General features: G+C 35.9%; 2 protein-coding genes across 6 annotated transcripts in view; one reads left to right on the forward strand and one right to left on the reverse strand.

Moving 5' to 3' along the window:
• The window catches only part of LOC125095498 (sodium channel protein type 3 subunit alpha), a 1,188,574-nt gene that overhangs the window by 259,606 nt on the left and 906,436 nt on the right, over positions 1 to 22,532 (reverse strand). The gene's annotated exons all lie outside the window — the stretch shown is intronic.
• SCN2A (sodium voltage-gated channel alpha subunit 2) overlaps positions 1 to 22,532 on the forward strand; it is a 132,603-nt gene that overhangs the window by 106,652 nt on the left and 3,419 nt on the right. For 4 of the 5 annotated variants that reach the window (XM_047721983.1, XM_047721985.1, XM_047721981.1 and 1 more), the window contains 8 exons: positions 1,065 to 1,185; positions 5,471 to 5,625; positions 7,217 to 7,390; positions 11,963 to 12,085; positions 15,277 to 15,558; positions 16,793 to 16,846; positions 19,719 to 19,856; positions 20,223 to 20,327. In XM_047721983.1, the coding sequence (XP_047577939.1) occupies positions 1,065 to 1,185; positions 5,471 to 5,625; positions 7,217 to 7,390; positions 11,963 to 12,085; positions 15,277 to 15,558; positions 16,793 to 16,846; positions 19,719 to 19,856; positions 20,223 to 20,327 (1,152 nt within the window). The remainder of the gene's footprint in view (positions 1 to 1,064; positions 1,186 to 5,470; positions 5,626 to 7,216; positions 7,391 to 11,962; positions 12,086 to 15,276; positions 15,559 to 16,792; positions 16,847 to 19,718; positions 19,857 to 20,222; positions 20,328 to 22,532) is intronic. The other variant, XM_047721984.1, reaches the window with a different exon arrangement.

The raw sequence follows: 22,532 nt of genomic DNA on the forward strand, positions 1-22,532 counted from the left end.
CCACTTTGTAGTAGTTGAACATACTTCAGTGTGCATTTTATCATGTGCTTACCTCATCCCCTTTATAAAGTAGCTCTTATCAGCTCAGCCATTTCCTAATGTTATGCACTAACGGTAATAACATTGTAACAGGTCCGAGAATGCTGTGGCCCAAACTACTCTGATTCCATGTGGCACTCATACCTGGCCCTGTGTCATTCCTGCAGCATTTTAAGACCAGGCTAATAAAGACTGGTATCCCTTCATTTAGCCTATCCCTTTAACACCCTGACCTGGCTAAAGTTTGTTGTATGTCACGGTCTAAAACAACTTCTTTCTGTTATATTTTTCTTTTGGTGGTTTTGATGTAGCCTAAAGGAAACCAAAACAACTGCCAAAGAATCATTTCTCCCTGTATTAACAGGACAGGTAAGAGTGCCAGAGTAACAAGTAGTTTCCAAATGCACAATGAAACACAGGAGTGCATTGGCCAAAGAGAATGCAAAATACCAGCTCTTGCTATAAAGCTAACAATGTGCTGCTCTTTTCTGAATTAGAAAACTATAGAATACATTTAATAACAACTAGTGGTCTATGTTTTCATGTCAATGAAAAGTGGATAAATTTAGATTGTTGCTGTTTATGTGCATTGGATCAATCTTTTCTGCATTTGACATGAAAATACACTTGTGCAGCTTTCGTTGGTTGGGTCACAATTTTAGAATAAAACAAACTGTACCATTCGCAAGCTAATTTACAAAAGCAAGATCACAGATGACTGTATGACTCTGGCAGCTTTCATGAGCTCTCTTTAGGATTTTATTCCAGAATCTCTATACATGGGCTTAATAAAAAATTATTTAAGTTGTTAGTACCATATTTTTAAAGAAAAAAAATGCTGTGGCACTGCATCTAATCTTGTGACCCCCCACCTCTACTAAAGCGGACTGGCATTATGTTTAAGATACTCTTGAATTACAGATCAAGGAAATGCATACAGAAGACTTGAGGGCACGCCTTTTGAATTTTTATATTATAGATTAAAGAAAATATTTTAAAAGCTTTTCTGTGGAATTGATTTTCAGAAGCTAAATGCAACTAGTTCATCTGAAGGCAGCACAGTTGATATAGGAGCTCCTGCTGAGGGAGAGCAACCTGAGGTAGAACCCGAAGAATCCCTTGAACCTGAAGCCTGTTTCACAGAAGGTAAGTGGGAACAAGGCATATGAGCTCACCGGACCCCTCTTACCTGTCTCTTTCCCCACCATCTAATCATGTCTGTCTGTTTAGTGACGATTCATTTATTTGTTTGGTTTTTGTTTTTTCTGTATTCAAACAAAGATAATTTTTTGAAAGATAAGATTTATGTTATCAGACATTCCTATTTTTGTGTGTACTGTTTAACTAAGAAATGCCTCTAACTATATTGGTGTTTTGGTGGCCTTCTAGAATATCAAATCAGAGAAAATGCCAAATCAAACATATCTCTTCAGCTTTAAAAAAAAAAAGAAAAAAAGAAAAAAATTAAGGTCAAAGAGGTAATTTATTGTTTACTGTTTTGTCAGTTTACGATGAGGAGTAAATGATAAGTGTACATTTAAAACTGTCCATGAATAATGGTTACCTGTATCTATCTGTCAAGATTAATTTTTTTACTAGTTTTGAATCATAATAGATAATAGATAATATATTACCAAAATATACTATGAGTTTTATAATACGGAGCACCATGCCATTGGGCCAATAATACCAAGAAGATTTTCTGAAGAAAGCTAAAATTATGTAATTTGACGTATGGATCAATTATCTCTTGAACAATAATGCTATATGTCCAACAACCCAGAACTTCTTAGCATGTAGCAAAAAAAAAAAAAAAAAAAAAAAAAAAAACAAACCCTTGTATTTGTGCTCACAAGTCCAAGGCCAGCTTGATGGTTTTGCTGATCTTGGAAAGGACTCTTCCAAGCCTAAGGTTTTGGATGGACTATTGGACTGACTCAGCTGCAGTCCGCTTTCATCTCATCCTCCGCAGAGTGGTCGGGCATATTCTTGGGGTGAAGGCACAGGAGCAAGAGAGGAAGCCTAACAGCCAAGTGTCTGCTTCTGCCAGGTTTTCTCCTGACCTTTTCACCAAAGCAAAGTCACCCAGGCAGTCCGGACTATGTGGGAATGCACCACTAATGATCAAAGATGCAGGAAAATTTAGTGCAATATCACAAAATAGGAAATTCTTTTAATTTCTTATATCAATCCCTGTTGGAGGTACAGGAACATTTCTCTAAAACCCTGGATATCACTTCTCATTTAACTCATTTTAAAAAAAAAATTCTTTAAGATTTTATTCATTTATTTGAGAAGGAGAGAGAGAAAGAGGGCACAGAGGGAGAAGCAGATTCCCAGCTGAGCAGAGAGCCTGACGTGGGGCTTGACCCCAGGACTCTGAGATCATGACCTGAGCCATAGGCAGATACTTAACTGACTGAGCCACCCACATGCCCCAACTCATTCTTTTAGTTAACAGCTACTTAATAATGCTTATTATGTCTTGGTCTCAAATCAATACCATATAGCAATTGCTTAAACAAAAGTTTTTTTTTTTAAATAGTTACTGTCTGAGTGGCACAGTTGGTTAAGTATCTGACTCTTAATTTTGGCTTAGGTCACGATCTCAGGGTTGTGAGATCAAGCTCTGTAACTCAGCCGGGAGTCTGCTTGGGATTCTGTTCCGAACTCCCTCTGCCCCTGCCCCTCTCTCTAACATGAATAAATAAATCCTAAAAAAAAAAAAAAAAAAAAAAAAAAAAGAAAAAATAGTTACTGCCTCAAATTGTTACAGTAATACAATTTTATTACAACTAATTCTGAAAGTATTTCATTTGGGTTATCCAAGTTTACATTAAGAACACTAAAGCTGTTTTAATTTAAACTTTAAACAAGTTTTGGAATATTTAATTACGCAGATGGTAGAGATAACAATTGATGTCAGTGGATTTAAGGTTGTTACAGAAGATTATGCTACATATATTTATTGATCACTTTAATGCATTGTGAAAATAAATATTAATTATCAATTTTTAAATAATTTCAGAGGAAGAACTGTTTATTCAGCATAAGTTATGAGGGAAGTCACTCTTTGCTATTTACTTCAAAAAGTCTGTGTACATTCCAGTGCAGTTACTTGATTATAAAAAAAATATGACTTTCCAAAACATTCAAGTGGTATATCACAAAAATAATTTCTGTGGTATTAGTTTTTACTCTTTGTCAGACAATTAGCTTATTTTTAGGGTCACAATATGTTCATATATACCACAATAATGAAATAATAGGTAATTATGCAATAATAATTATGGTACTATCGACATTTGTCTTTTGTAAAGTTTAAGAAAACACTTAAGTATGAAATATTTTAGAATATATTCTATATAGAATATAGAATAACTTAACATTATAGAAAATAATAATGAATAATACATAGATGCCCACCAATCAACTTCAACAATTTGAATACTTTTGTCATTTTCACTTCAGACTTCTTATTTATAAATAAAACAGACAGATTAGGCCCATTTTGTTCCCCTTCCTTATCTTACTTTCTCCCTTTCCTCTCAGAAATAAACCAGTGTCTCAAATTTGGCATTCGTTATTCCCGCTAAAATTGGTCTTTTTCTGTTAAACTGTTTTTTCATCTCATATCCTCTATAGGGAAAAAACAAACAACTCCTAAATTTCATTCCATTTAATTTACTACAATGAATATTTTCAGGGCATGTAAATCTGGTGATCTTTTGGGAAACAAAAATATGAAAAGTATCTTGCCTCAAAGAAACAACAAATATAATTCTACTTATTTCTTAGTTGAGAAGCTAATAACATTTTATAGCACATCATCAAATTTTCATGAAACAAAGGATATGATCTGGCTGACTGACATTATAAAGTAGTATCTGATAAATATCTATGCAGTAAAATATTATGCTCTTTTCAAGATGAGGTTTCCATTTTTCTATTCATTGAACAAGGGCCCTCTTCATGGTTAAAGCCTTAACTCGTGACTCATCTCTCACACCCCAGCATCCCCCTATTCTGTGTGTCAGCTCAATGGTATCTTCTGATTTCTAACCACTGTTACCACCCTTACCCTTGTTTGAATCTCATGCACTCTTAACTCCTTTTTCCTCTTCTTTCTTCTATGCATCCAATGCCTTTTATAGGCAGAGATCATTCTAAGTCAGTATTCTTATCAGGTGAATCTTCACAATTCCCAAGTAAATCCTTCAGTGTTTTACTCATTGGGCAGTATATAAAATCTAAATTCTCCAGCTGACTCACTCAGTTCCTTTTTTCAGATTGGCTCCAAGTATTTTTTCTAGTCTCAACTCCTAGTTCTTTCATGCAACTTCTAGATCTATCATTAAGTTTTATTGATGTTATTGTTTCTCCATTCTTTTATAGCTCCTGTACTAGACCTGTTCTTACATATCCCTCAAAGTCTAAGCTGAAATTCATTTCTTCTATAAAGCTCAATATCAGAAATTAGTCTATACCAATCAACTCTCACAATACCTTATTTAATTTGTGATTTTTTTTTTGCTATCTATAACTATAGAATTTGTAAGCAAAAGTCCCCTACCTAAAATGCACACTTAAAAAAAAAAGATTTTTTATTTATTTATTTGAGAGAGCCAGAGCATGGGTGGGGGTGGTAGTGGTAAGGGGCAGAAGGAGAGGGACAAGCAGACTCTCTCCTGAGCCAGGAGCTGACACAGGGCTCGAACCCAGGACCCTAGAATCATGATCTGAGCTGAAGGCAGACACTTAACAGACTGAGCCACTCAGGTGGCCCTAAAATGCACACTGTTTAAAGAGAAAGTCTATGTTTACACATTCTACTAGTCTGCTTTGTCCAGTACAATCCCTTGAACGTAACAGATATTCAATAAATATTTGTTGACAAGCCTTTGATCTAGTAGTCCATAAACTACACAAAGATGTTTATACTATTGTTGCTGATAATAGCCAGAATTAAAACAACATATTCAATAATAGTGGAAAAATTCTACAGATTCTGGTTAAGTGTGGTAATCTTATTTAGAGAAGTGAAACCTTTCACATTCTATTTACTTACAATAAAAGGGAAATGTGTATATTACACCATTAAACGAACTACTTAGAATTCAAATGTCCATGTTTGAATGGAATGATAAGGATAAGATGAAAATACCAACTTTTGTTGATTTTTTCTTTCTGCTTTTCTATATGTTTTTATCTGTAATATAATCCATTACAATAATCATATATACATAAAATATTTGTTGAATGAATGATTTAAAAACTGTACAGATGATTTCCATTTGTGTAAGTGGAAGCCATCTTAAAAAGTATTTATTTACAATGTATTAGGTAATAACGTAGATGAGTCTTCCACCAATACAAATGTACATAATCAAAGAGTAACTATTTTTTCTTCATTTACTTTGACTTATTGTAGACTGTGTGCGGAAGTTCAAGTGTTGTCAGATAAGCATAGAAGAAGGCAAAGGGAAACTCTGGTGGAACTTGAGAAAAACTTGCTATAAGATAGTGGAGCACAACTGGTTTGAAACCTTCATCGTCTTCATGATTCTACTCAGCAGTGGGGCGCTGGTAGGTGACATGTGATCTGCTCCTTTTCCTTTACTGAAACTCTTCAGTTTCCCCCTCAGGGAACCTCTTGTTACATTTTTTTTTTAAATATGGTGCTTGTGAAGTAAGAGACATTGTGTGATATTCTTAGCACAGTGCAAGGGTCACTAAATAGCAATTTTTATTTTTGTGGAGTAGGTCTCAGATTGAATCAAACTCAAATTATGGTTTCTTGTAATATTTAAAGAAAGATATTTCTGACTTTGAGTCATCAGAGGCAGTTCTTATTAAGAGTGATTATGCAGACATGATACGGGATTATCGGCTAAATATCAAACTGCTTAACATAAGCTCCATTTTGCAGGGAATTCACTTGTCTTGTTCATGCTGATTCACTAGTGCCAGTCACAGTAAATAGCAAATAGTAGACTGACTTAATTACTGAGTAGGAGTAGCAAAGTGAAAGCATTAAAACTTAATTTATGTCCGATTTCATTCAATGGAAGGGTCAGTTTAGTCAAAATATTAATTAATGTATGAAAATAGTGTGACCCGTTTTCCCATTTGGCGATATATATATGGCTGCATTTCTTTTATTTTTTCAATTAGTCACTACAGGGTTTGGCGAGTTGATTTCATTAGGATTACAGTCTTGTATCTGAGGCCTCTAAGTCCGTCTCTAATACGAATCCTGCCTCTTGCCGTGTACTTAAGCAAAGAGGGTCAGCCCTGTATTCAAATGCCAATAGAGAGGGAACTCTGAAGTCTCACCAGTAACTAGTGCCTTTGCTCTCTTAGCTCTTGGTTCTCAATTATACTCAGTCAAATCTCGCCAAAGTGCGGGCACAATGGCTGTCTTCTGAGGGGCTTCCAGCTTCAACTATAAATTGAGCTGCAAGGACTTTAGGCCTTTGTGCCCTGATCACAAGCCCAGTTTCCCCTTTTCTCTAGAAAAGAAAATTATCTTTTGTCCTTAATCCAGACCAAGTTATCGTGATAACTTTTCCTATAAGGGGATTGAGTTGGATAAATGATCTTTTCATTCTAGAACACCTAGAGGCTCCTGAAAATGAATTCCCCATGGTGTCCCAAGAGCTCTGCAAAATGTCGCAGAGCAGAGCAGAGCAGAACACAGGGAGCTTCCTCACGTTCCCACATAGGTGCCCACGCTGAGCGAGAGAAATAGAGAGGAGAAAGGGGTAATCTTCTGTTCCTCTTTCCTCAGCTATCATGGCTACCATGGGAGTAGGGGTCCTTGTCTCCTTGCCTTACATTTGCATTACTGAGAGAAAACATTCTAATGTAATGAACGAAGCAGATCTACTCACACAAGACTTTCTGCCTCCTGCTGTAGAGAGAAGCACCTGACAGTCTCTCAGGGTTTTTAAGCTCTTTGGGATGTTCCGATACCCAGATCGAAAAATTATTTGAATTCATTGGTTGACTGAAGTGTGCCTGCAGGTAGACCCCCAAAGCCAGTGCCACCATGGGGAACACAAAGCCTTCCAGACGCAAGCACCTGAGACGAGGCTTGAAGCAGGTTTGCTCTATTAAGACATCAACTAGAGACAGTTTATGACAATGAAATTCCATGGAATTTTCTCACTCACAGGCCTTTGAAGATATATATATTGAGCAGCGAAAAACCATTAAGACCATGTTAGAATATGCCGACAAAGTTTTCACTTACATATTCATCCTGGAAATGCTTCTCAAGTGGGTCGCATACGGTTTTCAGATGTATTTTACCAATGCGTGGTGCTGGCTGGATTTCCTGATTGTTGACGTGAGTGTTCTGCACTTCCATGTTTCATTCCATTGCCATGTGATGATCGTTCTAGCAATGGTGCCTGGCACACAGTAGGCACTCAGTAAATACTTGATGTAAATATAAATGATGATTCCAATTTTCCCAATGAGTAGATACCCCCAATTTTTTAATTTAAATTCATATACTTTCACAGGTGAAACAGTCAGATGCTGCCTTACTGTACTTATTGATTTCATTTCAAATTAATATTTAAATTCCAAATTATACAGAATAATATATTAATGTAGAAGCTTTGCTTTTTTCACTCTTACATTTAACAAAATAATCGTATTTAAATGCCTCACGGTTATCTTTGACATTAATATTTTTGTCATCACCAGAGCCTGTTGAGAAGTGTTTGTCCCACAGATGGGTTACTAATTACAGAGAAACTTGAAAGTCAAAAAAGCAGGAGACACACTTGATTTGTATGATGGTTGAAACAGATTAGTGGTGGGTCAGTTATTTAAAAGTTTTATTAATCTGCACTGGTGTTGAACCTAAAGTGAGATGGAGTACCAAAATATAAAAGTCTTTAAAAAAATTGAATACAAGGTTACTTTGTGATTTCTGAGGGAGAATTTCAAAGATCTCATCTTTTATTCACAAATATAAAATCTTAATTGAACAAAAGAATTAAAAATCATTTTCATTTAGTTCTAGAGATTTGCTTCCTTTAAAAAAAAAAAAAGATCTCATTTATTTATTCATGAGAGACAGGGAGAGAAAGAAGCAGAAGGGGAAGCAGCCTATGCAGAACGCAATAGCAGGACCCTGGGATCATGACCCAACTCCAGGCAGACGCTTAACCGACTGAGCCTCCCAGGCACCTTGGAGATTTACTTCTTAAATACCTTTTATTTTATTTTATTTTTTTTAAAGATTTTATTTATTTATTTGACAGACAGAGATCACAGGTAAGCAGAGAGGCAGGCAGAGAGAGAGGGGGAAGCAGGCTTCCCGCTGAGCAGAGAGCCGGATGCGGGACTCGATCCCAGGACCCTGGGATCATGACCCGAGCCGAAGGCAGGGGCTTTAACCCACTGAGCCACCCAGGTGCCCCTTAAATACCTTTTAAATTAGTAGTCCATTCAAAATGGTTAAAAAGAAACTTAGAAGCCTTTGTCTAGAAAAGACTAGGCAAGCCAGTGGGGACAGAGGACTGGCACACGGGACGTGACAGGATGATGTGCTCAGCTAACAAAGGAAGAGGAGGATACTGGAATTTGCAAAAAAGCACAAGTGCTAACTAGTGCATTTATTTATTTATTTTTTATTTATTTGAGAAAGAGAGAGAGTGCATGAGAAGGGGAAGGGTCAGAGGGAGAAGCAGGCTCCCCACCAAGCAGGGAGCCCGATACGGGAATCAATCCCGGGACTCCAGGATCATGACCTGAGCCAAAGGCAGTCGCTTAACCAACTGGGCCACCCAGGCACCCCTAACTAGTGCATTTAAAGATAATATTTTGTTGATTGTAATTCCTTGGAAATAAAAGACATACATTTAACTTGAAATATTTTGATATATTAAATTTACATATCATGCCAGCAAAATAAAAAAAAAAGGACCCTTTCATGGAGAAAGGTATTTTTTACAGTTTCAAATGAAAAAAGTATCAACTTTTAATTCAATTTGAGTTTTCCAAGCATCAAACAGAAGAAAAAACATTATAGGAAAAAAAGAGTTCTTTGAATTTAAAAGAGAAGAGTATCTTTGTTGTGTTTTTTCCTAATCCATCTACAGCAAATGTACTATTTTTTTTAAAGATTTTTATTTATTTATTATTTGACAGAGAGACAGCAAGAGAGGAAACATAAGCAGGGGAATGGGAGAGGGAGAAGCAGGCTCCCTGCCATCAGGGACACCGATGTGGGGCTCGATCCCAGGACCCCAGAATCATGACCTGAGCCAAAGGTAGACGCTTAACAACTGAGCCACCCAGGCGCCCCTACAGCAAATGTACTATTAAATGTAATATATAAGGCTACATGTAGAATTACATGAAAAATTTCCTGGCGATAAAGGAAGACAATAAACAAATACTTAAAACCACATATGATTGGATATTATACAAAGGAAAAATATACCAAGACTATAACCCTTCTTTTATTTGTATAATTGGATTTCTGGTTGATACTTTTTCCTTATTTTCTCAATGTGGTTATGAAACATTGGAAAGTTTATAATAAAAATATCTGATACGTAATGTATCCTTATAACGTTAAGGGCATTAAATCAATATGACCTGAATATAAATAAATTCTTAGGAGAAATCCAGTTCCCTGAAGCTAATGTTCATATTACTGAGCGTATCTTGATATTTACCTTTTAGATTTAAGAAAATTATGACAATATGTTAAATGCACCAATTCTCTGCTTTATATCACATACATTCTTGATCATCTGTTTTGTTATGGAAGATACAGATATGAAAGTCATTTTTCTAGCTTGTGGGAACTTAGAGTGGACTAGTGAGGATAGATACCTATATAACGAGAGGGTGACATCTATATTAGAAGTGCCATTCACTTTGCTAAGGAAGGAGGTAAGGCTTTGTGAGGTAGTGCCCTTGTGAGCTGGCATTTAAGGCCTGAAGACATCAACAGATACAGATAAGGGGAAGGACAGCAAAGCATTAAGACAATGCATGCCAATCAGCGCCTGTTCAAGCAACAAATAATCCCTGACAGTGAGAACAGTGCCACGGGGTGAGGGAAAGTATTTTCGAATTGGATGACAAGGTAAGCAAGGTAGGTTGGAGAAGAGTTTAAAGAACCTGTGATGCCATCCAAAGAGATGTAGGCCTCTGATCTAGTTCAAGAAGAAGCCACTGAAGCATTATTTCTGGAAAGTGACATGAAAGCTTGTCCTTTTAGGGAGAGAAATGTTGGTGCAGTTGTGAATGACGGAATAGAAAGAGGATTTTTTAGAGACCAAAAGACCAATTAGGAGATCATTCCAGGAAGAGGAGAAAGCATAATTGTATCTCCTCATGTTTAGCTACACAAGTCACATAAAATTGGGTATTTTGCCACTTCTTTTAGTTAGCAAATAAATACTGCCTCTGTTCAGAATTTTTTTTTCTTATGTCCTACATTTATCTTTCATCCTTTAATTTATGCTTATTTCTTATTGATTCTGTCTTCAGGAAAGATGAAGTAGTCCAGGTCCTCATATTTTATATACAGAAAATCTTCACAACAAATGATAATCCAGTAACTTTATTTTTCAATTATTAGTGAAGAGAGGGCTCAGAAGCCCTAAAATTAAAAGTTTAGATTTTAGGGGTGCCTGGGTGACTCAGTCAGTTAAGCATCTGCCTTTGGCTCAGGTTATGATCCCAGCGTCCTGGAATTGAGCCCCACCCAGGGCTCCCTGCTCCATAGAGAGCCTGCTTCTCCCTCCACCGCTCCCTCCTGCATGTGATCTCTCTCTCACCATCTCTCACTGTCTCTCAAATAAATAAATAAAATCTTTATTAAAAAATTTTAGATTTTAAGGAAAACATATAAACAAGATAAATTTTTGTAGCTCGTTTTTTGCCAAATTTAGAGGTTTTTTTCTATTTCACATTGTGCAAAATTCATTTGAATAAGTTTTATAAAAATTTTTTGTGTTTTATTTTTCTTAAAAAGTATTTTTTTCAAATGTCCATTAACACCATATTCTTAGAAGCTCTATTACACATCTATTTTTATTTATTTGCTTTTGAAACTCAAGTGTCCTTTCGGACAAAATACCTTTTCTTTGATTATATAATTTTAATGAGATTTCTATGTATTTTCAAAGGAAATCAGACATTTCTGTGCTACCTATGACAGTTGTTCTTTTCCTTTTTAGTTGACATTTTTAGAATTTCTATCAACCTACATTAGTCAGTCTGTATAAATGACTAAAACCATTGTCTGGCAATTTCTAATTAGTCATACTAAAATCTCAATTTTTCTTTTTTTTGGGTTAATTATTTTAATTTGACCTAATTCATGGTTTGATGCCCTCAGACCAAAGTTGACAGGAAGACAAAGCCACTATTTTAGAGGCCTACATCTTTCTGACTGTGTTTGTGTTCAGATTAGCCAGTGGTTTCCTTAGTTCACCTGTGTACTTACACTAAGTGTTAGTCATCTTCTTTTTAGGTCAGCTAAATAATATGAGAGATGATAAAAATTACAGATCTGTAGATGAAGATTGCATTTCAATGGCATTCTTTTTCTTGTTTTACATTTAATTTTTTAAAATCTGTTCTTATCAAGAATCTTGAAAAGAGAACATGTATAGCTTCTTTCTCATAAGTTAATGACAGTGGTTCTCAAAGTATGGCTCACAGACCAGTATCTTTAATCTTACCTGGAAACTTGAAGATTCTCAGGCCCCACCCCAAAGCTGCCGAATCAGACCCTGCCAGTAATCTGTGTTTTCAACAAGACCTCCAGGTGATTTTGACACTCAGTAAAGGTTGAGAACTACTGGTTTATTGCAGAGCAAGGTTGAACCGGGTAAGCATTTTTGTCCGTAAATGAGAAAACTGCGTTGCTTTCTCTGTATAGGTCTCATTGGTTAGCTTGACTGCAAATGCCTTGGGTTACTCAGAACTTGGTGCCATCAAATCCCTCAGAACACTAAGAGCTCTGAGGCCGCTGAGAGCCTTATCCCGGTTTGAAGGAATGAGGGTAAGACCGCATGCCTTAGAATTTGCTGGAATTATAATTGAGAACAGACTGACATTTTGTACCTCAGAAATGATGGAGATTTATATCTTATACATTCATACTGACATAACCTACCAATCAATATGTGTCAGACATCTGTAAACTTGACACTGCTGGAGACGCTCACAGAATAGAATGCCTAAGTGATTGCTTCTAATTAGAAACAATTAGATTGCTTCTAAGTAGATTTTTCACTCTGTGGGAAATCTCTATCATGTCGTGTAGACTTCCGATATGAGTCAAGATTAGTTATGTTCGTTCCATTTGTAAATGTGCGGGAAATTCCACTGACTGTAATTTAAAACCCCAAGGAATTCTTCTTCGTTTCTTCATTGCTTTATATGATGTGTTTGAGCCTTTTAAAATCTGAATCTGGCCCTTTAGCTTTCAAACACAGGCAGAGGTAGCTAAAAAGTAGGTCATACTGTGGAAATCTAATACACATTTAGAAAGGTGGTACAAAGGAAGAAGGAGGAATTTGTACTGCCATTTGTCACCCATCCAAGGCACAAAACCTGAGACCACACACCCTCAGCACAGAGGAAATGATGACATCCTGTCTCTGTGGATTTCGCTATTCTAAAAGAAACTTTTAGAAAATTATGGGTTTTTTTATAATTTGAAAGTAGTTACTGGGGCTTTCTCTGAATGTTGCAAACCTAAACAGAAATGAATGATGTGTGTAGATGTGTGTGTTTGTGTTGTGCTGAGGATTGCATAGAAAGAAATTGTTAGCTGTTAAATTCTTTTCACTTTACCACTTTAAAATCACTGTTTTTGCAGTAGTAGTTTTAATTTTAAAAGGGCAATCAAACTTTCAGTACTAGAATAACTTTCATATTTTCTGTACCAAATTTGCATGGATAAGGACCTAAATTCCCAGTTGTTCCATACATCTGACTATCTTGGAAAACACATGTATTATTTCTTTGTTCTCCAGTTTTGTTTTGTTTTTTTTTTTTAACTCTTGCTACCAGAATCTCCTTGTATTTGCAGGGCATTCATTGTAGTGAATTTAAAAATGAACTGTTAGGTCTACAAGTACCTCTGAATTATCAGAGAGTTGAAGTTCTTGTAGAAACAACACTGTAACCGTACCAAACCCAAGTCCTGGTTATTTTTTTTTTTTTTTGTAATTTTATTTTATTCTTTTTTCAGTGTTCCACCATTCATTGTTAATGCACCACACCCAGTGCTCCATGCAATACGTGCCCTCCTTAATATCCAACACCAGGCTCACCCATCTCCCCACCCCTCTCTTCTCCAAAACCCTCAGAGTCCACAGTCTCTCATGGTTTTTCTCCCCCTCCAATTTCCCCTAACTCACATCTCTCCATCTCCCAGTGTCCTCCGTGTTATTGCTTATGCTCCACAAGTAAGTGAAACTGTATGATAATTGACTCTCTGCTTGACTTATTTCACTCAGCATAATCTCCTCCAGTCCAGTCCATGTTGATACAAAAGTTTGGTATTCATCCTTTCTGAAGGAGGCATAATACTCCGTTGTATATATGGACTATATCTTCTTTATCCATTCGTCAGTTGAAGGGCATCTTGGCTCTTTCCATAGTTTGGCGACTGTGGCCATTGCTGCTATGAACATTGGGGTACAGATGGCCCTTCTTTTCACTGCATCTGTATCTTTGGGGTAAATACCCAGTAGTGCAATTGCAGGGTCATAGGGAAGCTCAATTTTTAATTTCTTAAGGAATCTGCACACTGTTTTCCAAAGTGGCTGCACCAACTTGCATTCCCACCAACAGTGTTGGAGCCAAATCAATGTGATTAATTTTCCAGTTTGTCGCTCCAAGTGCTAAAACATTCCAGGGAGATGGAATCTGACCCATTGCTTCACTGGGAACATTGTGGTCAGGGATAAGGATCTGGTTTTTATAAATGGACAACTTCAGCCCCTTAAGTCCTAAGACATAGTCTGAATGCTTAAGAGAGTGTGTCTGATACAAGGCATAAATGGCATCATGTAGCTTTTTAAATTTTTTCCTAATAAAAGTACACTCTACAGGAGAAAAAACAACAACAACACTGTAATACATTCTTCAGAGGTTACTTTCATTCAAAATACTTTAAAATATTATCTGTTACTAAATAGGCTTCAGGTGCTAATTTGTAGATGAGTTGTTCCTTTTGCCAAATACCCATTTGGTGTGGTTGTTGTAAGATGTTGTTACTCATATGTATTTATGTGTGTATGTGCATATGTATGTATGTGTTTGTATGTACTTTTTATCCCACAAAGGAGTTGAGGAGGATAAATACATGTATTTATTATATTTTACATGCCTGCTCATTGATAAAGTTTAATGCTAATGTAGGTTAGGTGCACTTGCACCGAACAACATTCTTAGCTGAACATTTCCTTGAGGGATAATTTTAAAAAGTGCTGAAAAATGTTTCCTGAAAGCCCTGGTTAACTGAGAAAGCTACAAGTAACAAAGCCATTAAGTGAAAACCCTAGGCTCAAATTGCAATGCTTTATGAGAATTTTCTTCTGAAAGGGATTTCCCAAAGGAGGATCAGAAAAATGAAACAACTCACCCAAAGGCTCACAGCTAATTTGTGATGTAAGCTGGAACACAGAGCTCCTGACTTCCAAACCCTTTTCTCCTTGTCACATATTCAATTTCCATCCTCTAATCTCTTCACTCTGAAGTTTTAGCTGTAGGGTGACCTTAGACTACACTGGCTTATACTTGCTTTCTCAGAATAACTATTATTAGTGTTCCCTTTTGCTCTGGAAATTGACCCTGAAGTGTTGTTCTCTTTTACTTTGAAATATTGGATAGTAAATTTTATCGTTTACAAATTTTTAGAAATTGTGATATTCTGCGCTGACACTGTTTCTATTGCCCTGTCACTATTTGTGTTTATAATTAGTTCCATTCTTTGATGAAAATTTGCTCTGTGTATCTTCGTACCTCTTGAGAAAACATTCTATGATATAAAATATATTTTATATCATTCTGAACTGTAATTGTAAGAGTCTGTTATTGGAGCTACAAGATACTAGTTTCTGCTCAATATTTAACTTTAGAAACAGATATTTTTTTTGTCATTTGGCTGCTGTTCTTTTAATAGTGTTCCAACATGATTGTTGAGTTTTCACTTATTTTGCCTTCTCATTTCTGTGCCAGGTTGTTGTCAATGCTCTTTTAGGAGCCATTCCATCCATAATGAATGTACTTCTGGTTTGTCTGATCTTTTGGCTAATATTCAGTATCATGGGAGTAAATCTCTTTGCTGGCAAGTTTTATCATTGTATTAACTACACCACTGGAGAAATGTTTGATGTAAGTGTGGTCAACAACTACAGCGAATGTAAAGCACTCATAGAGAGCAATCAAACCGCCAGGTGGAAAAATGTGAAAGTAAACTTTGATAATGTAGGACTTGGATATCTTTCTCTGCTTCAAGTAGTAAGTAACCACTTTATTGTTCTCTGTGATGTATTATTGAAGTGAGTCTGAAATCTCCTTTCTCAATATTTCCAAATACATACTTCCTAATCATTGCTGAACTATCTTTTCTGTATCATGCAGGAAACTGGACTGCTCTGCAAAGTTTATGGTCTTTCAGACTAGGCATTAGCTACCCCAGCACCAGTCCTTTGTTACTGAGATTTCTATGAAGGTCCCAGGCTTTTACCCTACCCCTACTCTGAGCAAAGTACAGGCACTGGCCCTAGTGTGGGGTTGGAGAAGTATGTGTGTGTGGAGGCGGGGGAGTGATCGATTTCTGTACTCCTCAGGTACCAGACAGTACCAAACCCTCATCAGGCCTTCATCCACCCAATCTTGATGACAGCCGTAACTAAACTCCCACCTTACATCTGTCACACAGACATCTACTCTGATTCCCCCCCTTCCTGCCTCTTGCTTGAACTCCTTCAGATACGGTGTTTATTATCCTGCAAGTAAAAATCTTCTATCAAGTCTATGATGTCTGTTAGAAATTCATAAAAATCCATTCATCTTCTCAACTGACAGCCCCCTGAGATGATCCACCTCCATGACACCCAATGCTATATGAATATTAGGGGGAAGGACAGATCCCGTGGTTCTAAGGAACTGAAAAAAAAAAGTGTAAAACTTGTTTTTAGGTGCACGTATCTGCACAAAACCCACAAATGTTTAAAAGAGTAAATTGCAGTTGAATATGTTTGTTTTCAGATTAGGCAATTACTTCATCTTATGGAATAATTGCCTCAAAATAGTATAATCAACAATATGGAGATTTTTCAAGAACAAATCTTCATGATTAGTGATTGGTGGTAATACCATTTAGAAAAGAATAAGGATGGAAAGCATTAAAATCAAACAATGCAACATATTTTTGAACTTGTCTGATGTGATTTTATCAAATTTAATGTTATGTTCTCATAGATATGTCAGAGTCAAAGATTGTTGATAATTGTTTTTATGGTAGCATATTGTTATAATCTACCATGATATAATTATAGATTTATGGAAGAATGTAAAGTTGAAGTATTTTCCATGCATCTATTATAAAACTTTGCCCAGATTTCAAATACTAACCTCAAACTTTTATGTACCTGTTTTTGAATGATTGAATTGATCAATCTGATACTTAACTTCTTTTCTAAAATTATAATTTGTGGGGAAAAAATTAAATGGTATGACTTTTTTACAGGCCACATTTAAGGGATGGATGGATATCATGTATGCAGCTGTTGATTCACGAAATGTAAGTCTGTTTAGAGAGAAGCTTGTCTAATGTGATCCAGTGAATATTTCCACAGTTTTGTAATTTATTAATAAATAAAACAATGGATCAATGTAAGAAAATGTCTATATTACAAAAACAAAATACTCAACTTCACATTATTTTTTCCAAAATTTGATTTGAATGTTTTTCTCTACTTACTGTACATCTTCTAACACAACTTTTCTAGTATCTAGCATGGTACCCTGTACTTAAAATTTTGTTGGTTTTGCAAAATGAGACATTTTATTTCCGGCTCTGATTTGTGGCCATTTGTGCATTAGAAACCCTCAACATGCACTTTCTTCATCTGTCACAGATTTCTTCCATTTTTTTTTTCTCTTCCCTATAATAGGAAGAATCTGGCTACTGGTGGGAAAAAAAACAAACAAACAAACAGAAAACAAACAAAAATTTCACAGTGTTTCTGGGAAGTGAGATTTTGCTATAGGTGGAAGGGGCCTTCACAGTCTGCCTTACACACCTCAGCACTTTTGAAAATTTTGTACAATTTTCATTAATTTTTCACTATTCAACAATGGGGAAGGAAATCACATTTTGAAAAAAAAGAGATTGGCTTCTTGTATATTGCCAGAACAAAGTAATTAAATTTGAAATGTTATTTTCCTAGCACCAATAGTCAGGTGGTAGCTAAGGAAGAATTCCTGAGTTGTTGGCTTTTTAAAAAAATTTTTTTAAATTTTTTGCCTTATTTAAAAAAAGAGAGCAAGCATGAGAATGAAGTTCCCTGCATTGTATCTTTGTGAGTGCTATCAGGAATCCCAGTCGTGGGCTTTTTTTTTTTAATAATACTAATTATTTACTACTTATTACTACTCACTCTACCAAGGGCTTTCTTACACTATCCCAGTTAATCTTAAATAACAACGTTTATGCTGTGGTTGACATTAACTCCATTTACTATTGAAGCAAATAGGCTCAATGTGGTAAGTGGTAGTACATGTTTTTTAACTCTGACCACAAACAATGGCCTCATAACCACTTTCTTGTATGGTAGTTTCCTACCTCTTTTGACTAATTCATTTACAGTTCTCTCTACCTTCCTTAGCAGCAGCCTGATACGCAACTTTCTTTTGGTTCCTTCCTTCGTAACTTAGCAGACAGTATCTGCTACATAACTCAAGCACTTACAAACGATGAAATCCAAGTGGATACTAAAATTGTGAAACTATACATTTACCTCATTGTCAATATTAAAAATTATGATAATACCAAGTATTGTCAAGGACAAAGGGCAATAAGAACTCTTATGTAATACTGACCGGACAAAATGGATAAATATTTCTTCTAAGAAGTTGGGCATTATTACATTATTCAGTAAAATTCAAGATATTCTTTAACCCTGCAATTTCATTTTTAGCAATATATCCTACAGAAACTTGTTCACATGCATAGCAGAGTCCATGTACAAGAATGAACATAACTTTTTGAACTAGCAAAAAACTGGAAACAACTCAAAAGTAGTAGAAATTGACAAATAATTGAATGTTATACAGTGAGTACAGCATACATAGCAATATAGATGAATCTAAAAATGCAACAGTTATAACAAATGTATCCACTATACAAAATATAGACAAAACTAATCTGTCTAAGAATGCTTACTTACCTGTTAACTCTAAAGAAAAAGGAAGGAAGGAATTACCATAAAATTCAGGATAATGATTGCCTCTAGCAGGGATTATAGAGTTTATGTTTGGGAAGGATACAGCAAGGGTTTCTGAGTTCCTGACAATGTCCTGTACCATGAGACTCACTTTATAACAATTTACTACTACATTTTACACTTAATGTGCTGTACACTTCTCTGTATTGTATTTAATTTTGAAATGTTTAAAAATATCATTTTGTATCACTGTTCACCGTATACACATATAAATGAAATAAAAGTCTCATCAAAGAATAGGTATTTTTACAATACTTCTAATATTTTCCATTTTACTTTATTCCATTAGAAGAACATATCATGTTGGCCATTACCCTCTAAATTGATTTGCTGACACAATGGGTCATTACCTGTATCTATTACCACCTGTGACTGGTTAACTGAATTAGTTAGAACAATATTCTGTGAGACCTGAGATATAGATCACAACCAAAGCTCACCCAGTTGTCACTCTTTTTTTGACCAAAAGTGTGCTGGATAAGACAAGGCATCATTGACAGAAACTGTACCTAAAGCCTACTAAATAGGATGAATCTTAGACTCATTTGCGGAAGGGAATGATCCTACAGATGTACCCAGATTCACACATACAGTAATAATTCTAGCCTATGAAAAAAAATGTGTAATAGAAAGCAAACCTTTACACTTACTATAGGCCAGGCACTGTTTCTTTAAGCTCTTTTTATATATTAATATACTTAATCTAATCTTCCCAACTACCCTCTGAGGTTAAGGTTCTGTTATTTCCGTTTTATAAATGAAAAACCCAAATCAGAGAGAATAAATTTTGAAGGTTTTAACATAATATAGTGTGACTCAAACATCTCTTCTGCAGGAAGGGGAAATCCTGACTTTGCATACCCTGTTGGAAACAGTCTTTGCCTGTAAGAGAAAGTGCAGTCATAATCTAGAAATTTATTGGGTGAAATTAATTTTACTTATCTAACTTTTCTGTGAGTTGTTTCACTTTGTCAAGTCAGTGAATGGTCTTGAAGGACTCTTCAACAAGCACAATAGTGTTGATGTTTCATAAAATCTGCTTAATGCTTGATCTTTTTTTTCCATTTCCAACAATTGAGACATGCTTTGAGAATTGAAAATTAGCTGATGTCTTTTTTATAAAACAAGTAGTAGTCCTAATAGTTATCATTCCTTAATATTTTGTAGGTAGAATTACAACCCAAATATGAAGACAATCTGTATATGTACCTTTATTTTGTCATCTTTATTATTTTTGGTTCATTCTTTACCCTGAATCTTTTCATTGGTGTCATCATAGATAACTTCAACCAACAGAAAAAGAAGATAAGTATACTAAAGCTTTATCTTTATTCTAAAATGTTAAACATCTCATACTGGTTCTTTTTAGCTCTAAAATGCAATCAGCTAAAAGAAGGAATATAAAATTCTGAAATTATTTTGAACTATTTAATCAATTGCAATATTTGAGTAATTGCTAATTCAGATAGCATGTATTGATATTTTTAGTATAGAAATATGACTTATTAATATAGAATAATTTATAGATGGAATACATGCATCTGTCTCTGTAAATACAAAGATTAGCAACACTAGAATAGCATGTGGAAGCCAATTTTCACACAACGACGAAGTGGATTTTCTAGCTAGCAAAGAACATGATTTTAACAAGTTTTGTTTTTATTTCTTTACTTTGGAGGCCAAGACATATTTATGACAGAAGAACAGAAGAAATACTACAATGCAATGAAAAAACTGGGTTCAAAGAAACCACAAAAACCCATACCTCGACCAGCTGTAAGAATAACATGCTTTCTGAAATAAGTCTATCAGAGAAAGACAATTATCAAATGATCTCTCTGATAGAAGGAATTTGAGAGGCAGAGTGGGGGGTCGTGGGGACTAGGGAGGGGAAAAAAATAAAACAAGATGGGACCGGGGAAGGAGACAAACCGTAAGAGACTCTTAATTTCATGAAACAAACTGAGGGTTGCGGGGAGGTAGGGTCAGGAAAGGGGTATGGTGGTTGGGTGATGGACATTGGGAGAAAGGTTTGTGCTATGGTGAGCTGTGAATTGTGTAAGACTGATGAATCACAGACCTGTACCCCGAAACAAACAATACATTATATGTTAATAAAATAATATGCTTTAATTCCCAGAAAGATCTGCTATTTATCACTTTCACAGTCCAAATTGCCAGATACTAGTATTTTTATGAATTTGCAAAACAAAATTTTTATCTTAGCCAAAGTATATGTGATATATATGTCATATGCACAAAATATATAATATATAATATATATAATATATAATATGTAATATAGGTATAATATATATGCATATAAAATATATGTAAATTTTAAAAATTCACACTTATATACCAATAGCATTACCTAGGATTGATGTCAATGAGGAGCTTCTAGTAATATAGAGAAGAAAACATATGCATACGTACATTGTGTGGAAATAGTGAATGTTCACAGAGTGCAGTGGGGACCAATTGAAATAATCAGTACATCTCAGATATGCCCCATTTTCTATCCCACTCTGGTGATTACATGGAATCATTTATGAAACAAGTCACAGGTTTTGTTTTTATCTGGTTTTAAAAATATTTCATATTTTCCCCTAGCATCTTGCTTCTAAATCTGATAACATCATTCTCTTCATGAATTTTTATGGCTATTCTAATTATATATTTGCCAATAGTTGCTTGGTTGCCACAGGAAATTGTTGTCAGGAGAAGAGCCCTTTAGGAGAAGGGCAGTGCTTGTGTGAAAGCCCTGAGGTAGGAAGGCCAGTGAGGCTGGAGTACAGAGGGAGGGCTCACTGGGCTGTGCTGAGAATGAAGAGGTTAGGATGGGCCAGATTTTTTTGAACTTTGTAAGCCACGTTAAAAATTGTCTCTATCCTTAGAGCATTGGGGAACTGTTGAAGGGGACCTGGTCATTCTCTGTTTTGTAAAGATCACTCAACCAGTATTGATAGGGACAATGTGTATGCTTTGTAGCCTTATTTGGAGCTGTTTCAGAGGTAGCTGTTTGAGAGGTAGCCTGAACCAGAGTGGTGTGGAGATGAATTAGAGTGGGTGGATTTGTGAGCTGTCACTGGAGTGAAATTTAAAGGTTTTCTATTAATTGGATATGGGAGACAAAGAAGGACCCAACAAAGAGAAGTTAAAAGTTTCTGCCATACACACTGATGACCAGTGTCATGCAGGATATGAAGAAGGGACAGCATGGAGAAAAAAATTAGAGATGCTAGCTTGCAGAATCTGGCAATCGAAAGGAGATGGGGGAAGAATGAATATTTACTACTAGAAGTAGTAAAATAAAGTTTCTTTTTTTTTTTAAGGTTTTTTATTTATTTGACAGAGATCACAAGTAGGCAGAGAGGCAGGCAGAGAGGAAGGAAAGCATGCTCCCCGCTGAGCAGAGAGCCTGATGCGGGGCTCGATCCCAGGACTCTGGAATCATGACCTGAGCCGAAGGCAGCGGCTTAACCCACTGAGCCACCCAGGTGCCCCCAGAATACAGAATTTAATTGGATTTCACCCGGTGTTCCTTTTTCTTGAGCTCTTACCCTGACACCATTGTGATCCATTTTATTTGGAAGGTGGCAAGGATGATGGATAGGAGAGAATCCAGGCTTTGGAGACAGACATACTTGTGACTGAATTCTATCCCTTTTTTTGGCATCACTAAATGGTGATAGCATCTACTTTTGTTGTTTTTGTTAAACTTAGCACTTAACTGAGTCTTTTCTCTGTTCTAGGCATGCTACTAAGTGCATCTACTTACATAATCTCATTTAATTCTCACAATAACACTTTACAGAAATATTCCCTGGAAAGCCAGGGTTTGGAGGTAACTTGCCGTAGGTTACAGAGCTGGTAAGCAGTGGAAATAGGAAAGCTCCCAGGCCAGATCTGTATGATTCCCGAGTCTCATCTCTTAATCACTAATATGACCACCTCATAGCACTCTTGTGAAGATCAAAC

This window comes from Lutra lutra, chromosome 3 (genome assembly GCF_902655055.1).
Source record: "Lutra lutra chromosome 3, mLutLut1.2, whole genome shotgun sequence".
Taxonomy (NCBI): Eukaryota; Metazoa; Chordata; class Mammalia; order Carnivora; family Mustelidae; genus Lutra; species Lutra lutra.